At 43.6% G+C, this 10393-nt stretch overlaps 1 protein-coding gene across 1 annotated transcript; it reads right to left on the minus strand.

Moving 5' to 3' along the window:
- Window positions 1–237: 237 nt before the first annotated feature.
- On the minus strand, window positions 238–9123 carry Slc35g1 (solute carrier family 35 member G1). The gene is made up of 3 exons (XM_055613942.1): window positions 8582–9123; window positions 4719–4899; window positions 238–2994 (listed from the first exon to the last, which is right to left on the minus strand). Exons 1-3 carry the CDS (start codon window positions 8766–8768, stop codon window positions 2256–2258), a joined length of 1107 nt encoding a protein of 368 aa, XP_055469917.1. The 5' UTR covers window positions 8769–9123; the 3' UTR covers window positions 238–2255.
- Window positions 9124–10393: the final 1270 nt, after the last annotated feature.

Here is a 10393-nt window from a genome sequence, read left to right on the forward strand (position 1 = left end):
CAAGCTGCTCCAGGCTCGGGGGGTCTAGAAAACAAAGGTCTCTGAACACATTACTCTCATTTTGGAGATGTTGTATTTGCTGTGTATGAGGAACAGATAATGTTTGAAAATTTAACCTTACAGACTACCTAAATGGATAGAGGCCAATCTCCTACAGAAAATGAATTTTTAGGATCCTAGCTGAGAAGAATGAATTAGGAGACATTGTTTTTATAATCATTAAAAAAAATCAATATCTCACTTTCGTTTATGATTTTATTACTTACAAAATAAAAACAAGTTAGGAAAAATATTTCCTTTTACAAGATATAGAAACTACAATCTTTGGAAAATACATATCACCCCCCACCCCAAATTGTTACAATACATAGCCTTGTAGACCACTTGAACATTGTTTAAAAATCATACCCTGTAGAGGCTGGGATAAGAAACATCGTCTCCAACATCAGCCACACACTGTGACATTCAAGTACTCAAGACACAGTTGAAGTAAAACATGTGCATCTTCCACAGTCCCAGAAACTCCATTGTGTAAGTTAGTTGGTGACTCCAAAAGTGGCTGACTTTCCACAGGAGGAACTAAATGAGAGGAGGCTGCCATGGAAACACAGCTACTGCATGCAGGCCTCCACCCTGTCATCCCTGTGTGTGGAGCATGGCTCCCCACAGGATGAGTTCTAACAGGCTAAGGGCTGTACTTTCTAAAATGCTGGTAGAATGACACCCGCAAATCTAAGTTCCAGTCAGGTCAAGTGTGATCTGAGATGACTCAGCTAAGTAAATAAGTATGCCATCAGGTGGAAAATATTATTTAAAACCAGACTCAAAGTTCCTCTTTGGAACCACTGGAGAATATCCTTTCTTACCAGAATGTAAGTTCCAGGAGCCCCATTCCTTTCTTGGGATGAACTGTGAGGAGGATAGGAAAGGGTGCACAGTGCCTCCTCTGCAGCGTTAAGAGGTGGCAGCCACGATGGCCTCGCCGTGAAGGCGTCCACAGTGCCAAAGACTGTGGACATGTACTCCTAGCACCCTGACCAATCTCCCACGCTTTCCTCTCACAGGAATACTGGCCTGCTGCTGAGCCATAGTAAGAACCACACTAGTATCATGGTGCAGCTTGTCAGGCAAAGACTAGCACTTACCTGTGTGTGTGTGTGTTTAATATGCAAGAGACTGTGAAAGTCAATCAACTGTGGATTAATAGGTCTATATTTTTCATATATCACAAATATTATAATGTATCGTTCCAAAATGGAAGAAGACTGTAAGAGTAAGTTTAATAACAGACACGTACTTTAAAGGTATAAACATTTGGTTTAGTGTGTAAGGGGCTTGCAGGGTAAACCTTCTAGAACTACGGGTTTTGTAAATGAAAATGGTAGAATCTGGGAAACCTGATATTGTCCAACCTAGCATGATCCTGAGAAAACTGTATTTGGCATCATACTATGAATTCAAAGACAATTTGTAGAAAATCATTACATTTGAAGTGAAAACACCTCAGAATAGGAATGTGCACACTGGTCAGGCCAAGATTTCACTCTCATGATTTTAAGATTGGAAATCTTGGAATGTAAAAAAAAAAAAAAAGTGCAATTTTAATAAAACAGGAGGCAATTGAAAGTTCAAACTGATATCCGGAGTTGCTATTATACTGAAAGAGAGAACCGCTAACCACAGATGGCTGGCTGTTCAGAGCACATATAAAAATGCCGGCATCAAAATGAAAAGGCACAAATGCATTAAAGGTGTAATAATCATCTATAAGGTCCTTGAAAATAAGGCTGGTTCACTTATATCCCACCAGTAAGTAGGCACCTGTACCAAGTTTCAGCTTTGGCATCCTAAATGGAATTATATTGCAAACGAAGGATTAACACAGTACTAGTTATAGCAGCATTGTCTACATCGAGCTTATCTACACTGCTAGAGCACACTACCTCCCATCCATATCCTGTGTCAAAAGTAAATTTTAAAAATTGTACTCAAAAAATTTCTGGAATTCTTCAAATGAGCTCACTTCTCAATGGTAACCCAGCAAGCCAAACCAAAATGAAGGCTATCCAGAGACTGCTAGGCTAGCCTGGCCACTCTTAGTTAAAAACATACCATATTCAAAATGGTACTTCATTTATAAAACTTATTAAATATAACCAACGAATAATGTAGACTTCCCAGGCGTGTGTGTGGGTAAGATGTCTGAGCTGGGTGATGGTGCACTTGATAAAAATATAGATTTCAGCAGTGACATTTCATTTGGAACCCTGGACCCACCTACGAATGGTTGCTCCAGTAGTACTGGCCACTACACAGAGAGCCCCACCCACAGTCCACCAGGTCGGCACGTTATCAAAGAAAGCAATTTGAAAAATAAAAGCAAAGACTATATCCATTGTCTTCATTATTGCTACAAGTCCTGCTTTTTCTATCTGAACTGCTTTAGTGATAAATATCTGACCCCCCAAACCTAAGAGTCCAATGAGTATAAGAAACAGCCTGTCCAGCCCACACTGAGGGAGGTTCCATTCTCCTAAGGCAAAGAGGATGATGATGCTTTCGGGAAGGCCAAGTATGACATAATACCAAATGCTCAGAAAATAGTCCACAGACTTTCCCATTTTTCTCAGGATAACCAGAGTCAGCGCAGCTAGCACAGCATGTCCAATCGCGGCAAATGTCCCCTTAATGTGCTCTGAATAGCTTTCTTTCATCCCTGAAGTGTCGGAACCAAATAAAAATGGCGGTCTCACAATAAGGATCACTCCAACGATCGCGAACAAGGTGAAGAAAGCATCCCAAAGACTATACTTTTCCTTGAGAAATATCCAAGCAAATATTGACGTAAACACTGGACAGCTAAATGCAATAACTGTGGCATCAGCGAGGGATGTCGTCTGGAAAGCATAGTACATAAGGATCATGGCACTGGAACCAAAGATCCCTCTGAAGAGGAGGAAAAGCCGTTGACCTTTGGGACCTATGAACCCAGTTCTGCAAATTTAAATGGAGAAAAAAAAAACGCATTTTAAATGTACGTGGCATTGATTTTAAACCAAAACATTTAGTATAGACATTATTCCAAAAGTACATTACATTAAAGATAAGGGAATGGTAAACTCTCTAGCAGTGACTAGTACGAATTCCTTAAAAAGATCTCTTCTAGGTTTTAGGCAATGATGTTTCACAGTGTTCACTGCAGGAGCAAAAAGAACACAGAACATCATAAACAGCATGATAAAAAGTATATATATGTGTGTGTGTTTTCTCCGTGTATATTCTTGCAAAAAATAATAAACAAAAAGGACTAGATGTTAAGGTACTTTATATCCTAGTAGGTGGAATCAGGTAATTTTTCTTTTCAAATTTTCTATGATGAAAACAAATCATAATAAACATAATTATGGCACTACATGAGGGAACTTAATCCTGGCTAATGTACATTCAATTCCATCAATTTTTCTATAAAAGTGTAAGAATTTACTTTAGTAACTGGATACGAAGCAACTTTTCACTGGTCTTATGAGCCCTAGCTAGGTGCAACTCCCTGGCTCATGCAGAGCAGACTGCATCCAGGTCGTCACGGACACACATGGGTATCCACAGTCAGAACAAATCTGTGGCCCGCATGTATGTGGAACGGCTATAAGTCTTCCACGACAGTGAACACAACAAACAGACGAGAGCCAAAGATTTTCAAACTGACTCCTAGCTTCTGGATATTTTTATCGAAACGGGGAATATGGTTGCCAATCTTGGTATCGTTACCTCCTTTAGAAACCAGTGCTATCTCCACATTTCCCAAAGTACTCTGGCTTCCACATTTACACGGGAATTTCTGGCAATATAAATCCTTGCAGATTGTCTCTTTCTAACCAATTTCTCAGGATACAGAATGACATTATTCTAAATGAATCTTTATCATGGCAAGAGATGCAAGGAGGTTCTGGAGGCAGGCAACGGAAACTTTTAATTTTTGATTTAAGAATCTTCAACTCCAAAACAAAAAGAGCTGGGTAGCTAGTCTGGGCCCAACTAGTTTCCTCCCAGGGTTCAAAGAACATGAGGGTGTAAGTTACAAGTGTGTGTATGTGGGGGGGGGGGGTATAATTTCAGCCCTACTGAGAGATGATAGATTCCACACAGAAGAAAAGGGATCAAGTATGGAGGGAAAGGATGGGAGGGGACAGTAAAAAAAAAGGTACCTACATGTTGAAGTCTATAGAAAGTACTCTAACCAAGAATAACTTATCTAACCCTGGGAACTCGTACAGGGCACAGTGCAGAAAGCACCACTCCCTCAGTTTACAGGGGAAGAACCTGAATACCAAGGCAGCCAAAGACTTCAATCTTACTGGTATGATCTGGCAGGGGTAGGGGCAGCCTGTCGCACTTAAACCACTAGGATGCACTTAGCTTCCTTCATTTACTGTTTACCTTCAAAATACCAGTTATGCCAGAGGGAAGGACGGAGGGATTGTTTTCAAGTAGAGAGGGTGGTGGACAACTAGATATGACCCTTCTCTCCTTTAATGGATGTGTGGTATATGCTTACAGTAGAATCTTCTGTAGGCAGACCCCTAGAACATATCACTAGTCAGGGTGAAGGGGAAGAGACTAGTCAATATGTTAAACAGTTACTACAGAGAAAATGTTAAGGTAGTTCAAAAGATTTACACAGTTATGTATCTCCTCGATTCACTTTAAAAAGTACTTACTTTCTGTATATTAAGCAAGGAATAATAACTAGCATTTGGATCACACATCGAAATGCACTGATTTCTACAGCATGGATGCCTTGCACTTTTTTAACAAATAAAGAGGCCACTGAGAAAAGGAAGGCAGACAACACTGTGTAAAACAAGCCAAGTCCAGGACAAGGTGCTTTCTTCTTGGCTTCTGAAAAAGATTAAATTCTGGTTAGTCTTTGCCTCCAAGTATATATTTCATCACTTTCACTTAGAAATTAAGAGAGATGCGCTGTATCAAAGGCTAGAAGAAAGACTACAGGTAAAACCTTCAACACATACCTGTGGTCTTATACCATTTTCCCTATCCATTATGAAGAATCCATAGGTATGGGTAACAATGTAAAATTATGTTTTAAAATGTTATTTCTCCCAATTAAAAAGCAATGGATTCTTTTGGCTCACTAAGAATCATCCCTCAGTTTACTAAATAAATAAAAGAATCTTGCTAAGATGGTGAGAGAAATCTTTACAGAACACTTGTCACGGAGGTGAAAAGTGACAGAAAGTTCCATCCTCTCACTGGTAGGCTTCAGGAAGAAAGTTTATTTGCTGGAAATCAGTTGCAATTGTGCTATTGGTCATTTACTAATTACATGGCTTCTCCTGTAAGCCTATGACCTTTTCTAGGGCTGAAAGCTTAGCTTCTTCATGCCTGGAACATACACAACCTGAATAGTATCTAGTGAGGGAAAGAATTAGAACTCCATGGGAAGACATGGTCTAACACCACTGGCAAGACTGCAATCTTGAAAGGCTCCTATTACAGTTACTATTAACTAACTGTAAGTTCCTACCTTAATGTGAAGCAGGAAATTTGTGCTTTCTAAGTCTTCAAATATTTAATTCATTACTGACATCTTGTGGAGTAGTAAGGACAAGTCACACACCCCTCCTCCCTCCTAATCAACATCAAAAGGAGATGAAAAAAAACCACAACTGGTTCTTGTCAATTGAGTCTATTGGAGTCACAAAACCCGTGGATGCTGCAATTTACTTTGAACAACTTAAACAGCCACTCCACTCTCAGAATGTACAAAGTGTTCCTCCACTACGGGACAGTATTGCATAATTATGTTCTCTTTTTTAAATGCCCTTCTCTGATAAATGATACACCAGGTAATATATTTCAACATCCTCACATCACATACCTTTGGCCACAAGTGACTACAAATCATGACCAAGGTATGGCAGACTTTCTAGTGACACTGTATAGCCTGACCTTTGCGTCAGCAATAGCACTGCATCAGAATCTTTCCTATTCTGGGTCTACACCTGGAGAGACGGCTTTGGACTTGTCATTATAGGTGCCAGAACCCCCTCCCCCATGCTACTTTGTACCCCTGGGCTCCAACACTATGGGAATGAACTACAAACAGCCACGCAGGCCATGAGGAGGAAACTTGAGGAGACTTCCAAGTGAAGTACCACAAAATACATGCCTTGCCTGTGGTCAGTCTTAGAGCTGGGCTTCTGAAATTACAAAATTTTGATCCAAATAAAACAAGTTTTCTCAAAAGAAACCTCCACCCTCAGGCAGAACAGAATGAAAAGTTCTAGCACAGAAAACACCTTCCTGGTTTAATTCAAGGATCTTCTCCAACTTAAACTAACTGCTTCTTCTCTAAGAATTATAACAGTGTAACGTTTTTAACTTTAAAAATGGATTTCTTGCTTTAAAACACCTTAGAAAAAAATTTTATATGACCAGGCGAGGTGGTGTACGCCTGTAACCCCAGCACCCAAGGAGGCAGAAACAGGCAGATCTCTGTGAGTTCCAGGCTAGCCTGTTCTACATAGCAAGTCCAGGACAGCCAAGGCTAGAGAGAAACCCTGTCTCCTCACGGGGTGGGGGGACCTGATTTATTTATTTATTTATTTTGAGGCAGGGTCTCCCTATGTCGTCCTGGCTGTCCTAGAACTTACTATGTAGATCAGGCTGACCGCCAACTCAGAGATCCACCTGCCTGTCTCCAAAGACATGGGCCACCATGCCTAGCTTAAAAACCTACAAATATTTGAGGTCCATGTTTTCTGATTAGTGTCCGGCAGATAACAGAAGGTTGAACTGAACTTGATGGTTAATGAAGGCAAGGAATGTTCAGGCAACCTCAGTTTCTTATTAAATGATAATTTCCAATTCCCTCTGACAATGGTGATGAGCAAAGCAATCTAAAGGGGCATTTTCTCTTGTGAGACGCTTCCAAATTAGCATGCGCTGAAAGTTTATCTAACCACTCCATACAAGTTGAAAGTTTAAGTGGTCACCATACAACTTCCAGAGGAAAGAAAAAACCTGCTGCACTCGGTCTCTCTGCCCTGCAGTGACACCGACCTGGCTAGAAATTAAAATCACTGCAGTAACTTTTAAAAATTCAATTTCCAGGCTCGACCTCTGAACTTTTGGAAGTAAAAGCTGGTTCCAGGTCCACTGATCATTAGTGTACACTCCAACAGGAGACAGTGAGGCACAAAGCTAAGATAATATCTCTCCCTTTAGTACAAGATCTATACTGTCCTGAAGACAGCAAATATGTGTCAGGACATCTGTAAGCTGGGTAAGGCTAGCAGTTCCAACCTAAACTGAAAGATGAACTTTGTTAAAGAAACCACTAAGATCAAGAATCTCAAAGCCAGGTATGATGCTGGATGCCCTTAATCCGAGCACTTAAGGAGGCTTAGGCAGGAGGACTGAGTATTTGACAGCCTGGACTACATAGAGTCTAAAGTGAGCCAGTAAAACCCTAATGCCAACGGCATAGCGGTTTTGTGATTTGTTTTCAAAATAACTGTTAGAAATTTGCCTTGAAATTGGAAGACAATTCTTGGGCATTCACACAGGTCTGACATTTGGCCATGTGCTGAGTGAGTAAGCATACAGACCCCTTCGCTCACATACAAAATGGAAAACTAAAAAAAGAGTCTGCAAGGACCAGTTCCACATTAAGCCAGAATGTCAATGAGCCATAGGGTGATTAGGTGAGAGACTAGCCTCTTCAGGAGCTGCCAGGCTGGTCAGCCCAGCACGGGGTAACCTGTTCTGAAGGCATCTCAGGAAAATCCATGCGAACACAATCAGAAACCCGATCTCTTCGCTTTCAGCAATAATATCTCCCTAGAACTTTTCTCTATAAAGTCAGAAAAACACAACTATGGAGGAAGAAAACTGGGTGGGACAAGAGGCATGGAAGCCCCAGGGCATATTTAGGGGATGAGCCCCAGGAGCAGATTATGACAGCTGTTAACTTGATTCTAAAAGATCTGCATGGGCTTCTTTCTGGAAAGGTACTGGAAAAGGCCCTAGGCAGGATCCCTGGAAAATGCAAAGCCTTACCTAATACTGTCTGGACCTGCCCTAGCCAGATGGGAGTCCAACCCCGAACCCTCATCTTCCACGACCTCACTTTACCTCTCTGTAAGGGAAGTTTGAGTAAAAGTCAAGGGTTCTTCACCGGGGCTTCTAACAAAGCGTACCCTGTTTTAATAAAGCCTGTAGCTAAAAAAGTCCTCCTATTCCCCAAAGCCTGAGGGCCAGTGGTGCAATTAACTCTCGTCTCTGAGATGCTAAGATTCCGGAACACTTTCAGAATCTCTCTCCCACGTGGTTCGGGAAGATCGGTTTACCCTCGCGATCAGGGTCCCAGGTCGGCTTCCTTCCTCCCACCCGCCGCCTGGCCCCTCTCGGTGACCTTTCACCTCTGACTGCCACCGGACCGAGAGGTCCTGCCCCCGTCACCAATTTGGGGTGGCGAACACTCGGAAACTTTGTGGGTCCCGGCTGAGGCCACTGCGCAGGGGACCCGCTCCGCCCCGCCCGCCAGCCCCGCACTCACCGGGCTCCCCACGCGAGCCGCACGCCCAGGCTCCACACGGCCAGCACCTGCCGCGGCCGGGGACGCCCGCCGCCTCGACGTCCTCCTGCTCCTCGCCGGGGGACGCGGGGTCCGCGAGCCGCACCACGGGCTCGTGCAGCTCCACCGCCTCGGGAGCGAGCACCTCCGCGCTCTCCGGGGGCCCCATCCCGCAGCCCGCGCTCTCCCCGCAGCAGCGCGCCGTCTGGCGCCCGCAGCCGCCGCCGGGCCGCTCGGCTCTTCCGGCCCCCGGCGCCCCGGTGCGTGTGCGCGTGCGCGTGCGCCCGCTCCCGGCTCCGCGCGCCTGTCCTCCGTTGCCCTCCCGCGCCCGGGGAGCCAGCCGCCTGCTCGCCTGCGCTTGGGCTGCGGTGGCGACCGCTTGGCTCGGGCGGTCCCTCCTGTGCAGACCGCACGCTGATCCTCCTCTTTGCACAGACAGGGAGGATCGCTTGGTTTTCAGCCCTGACTCCTCGGGTCTTCGGGCCTTCTGCTGCTTTAGAAAGATTGTGTGCTGTGTGTCTGAGCTGGGCGTGTCACCACGCCCTTAATTCCAGCATTTGGAGACTGAGGCGTGTGGATCTCCAGAGTTCAAGGCCAGCCAAGGCCATAGAGAGAGATGGTGTCCCTAAATAAATAAGTGAATTAAATTAAAAAACAAAAAAACACTGGCTGTCTACTGATGTGGAGTGCCTCTGCGATGCCCTGGGGGCTTGGAAATATTATGTCAGTTTCTAAAGACACTTCGACCTGACCAAGGGAGATAGAATTTAAGTAGTAAACATAGAGAAACAAGCTTGAAAGGGAGGAGCTGGGCTCGGTGGTGCACGCCTTTAATCTCATCAGCAGAGGTAGGGCTGCTCAATGTGAGTTCAAGGCCAACCTGTTCTGCAAAGCGAGTCTAGGACACCCCAGGCTACACAGAGATACCCTGTCTCTAAAAACAAAACAAAACAAAACAAAACAAAACAAAAAGGAAGAAAGAGAGGGGGAAGAGGCTTTTAAAAATTGCAGGACAGTTGGACATGTGAGGTCAAAGACAGGTCTACAGAACGAGTTCCAAGAAACCTAGGGCAATACAGAGAAATCCTGTCTCCAAAAAAAAAAATCAAACAAAATGTCAGGGCAAAGGAGATTGTCTCAGCAAACTGAGGCAAGTAGCTGCCTCAGTTCTGTTTGAAGTTCCAGCTGGCAAAGAAAGAAGGGTCTGGGCAAGGTAAATGTTACTCTTGATTAAGAGGGTGCTCTTAGAAGATGGAACACATAGAGACAGGAAGTGGATTTGTTTTTTACTCCACAAACAGATGGAACTGTGCCTTCCCCTCCCCGCTAACCCCCACCCCTACCCTTGGCTGGGGTCAGACCTTACAGTCTTATTCTGTGGCTAGTATTTAAAAATTGGAGCTCAGGATTGAAGGAAGAAGGGGAAAGGGAACACTGAGCCTTGGTCATCCAATTCCTGGAATTCAGCACTGGGCCTTTGTGTAAACAAAGATTTTTATTGAGTGGTGGGAGGGATTGAAACACTTTTGTAAAAATCTTACAAGATTTTTGTAAGATTAAAAAGACTTTTGTAAAGACGTTTGTAAAATCAAAGACTTTGATTCCTGCTCCTAAACACATTTTATAGTATTTAATAAAAAAGATTCATGTTTAATATTTCTTACAAATCCCTCCTCTTTAGAAAAGAATACACTTCTTCAAACTCATTGAAGTGTTGGCTCTTGGTGAGTGGTGGTTTACATTTTTAATTCCAGCACTTGGGAGGCAGAGGCAAGAGTATCTCTGAGTTTAGGC

This window comes from Psammomys obesus, unplaced genomic scaffold (genome assembly GCF_907164565.1).
Source record: "Psammomys obesus unplaced genomic scaffold, mPsaObe1.curated_primary_1811, whole genome shotgun sequence".
Lineage (NCBI taxonomy): Eukaryota > Metazoa > Chordata > Mammalia > Rodentia > Muridae > Psammomys > Psammomys obesus.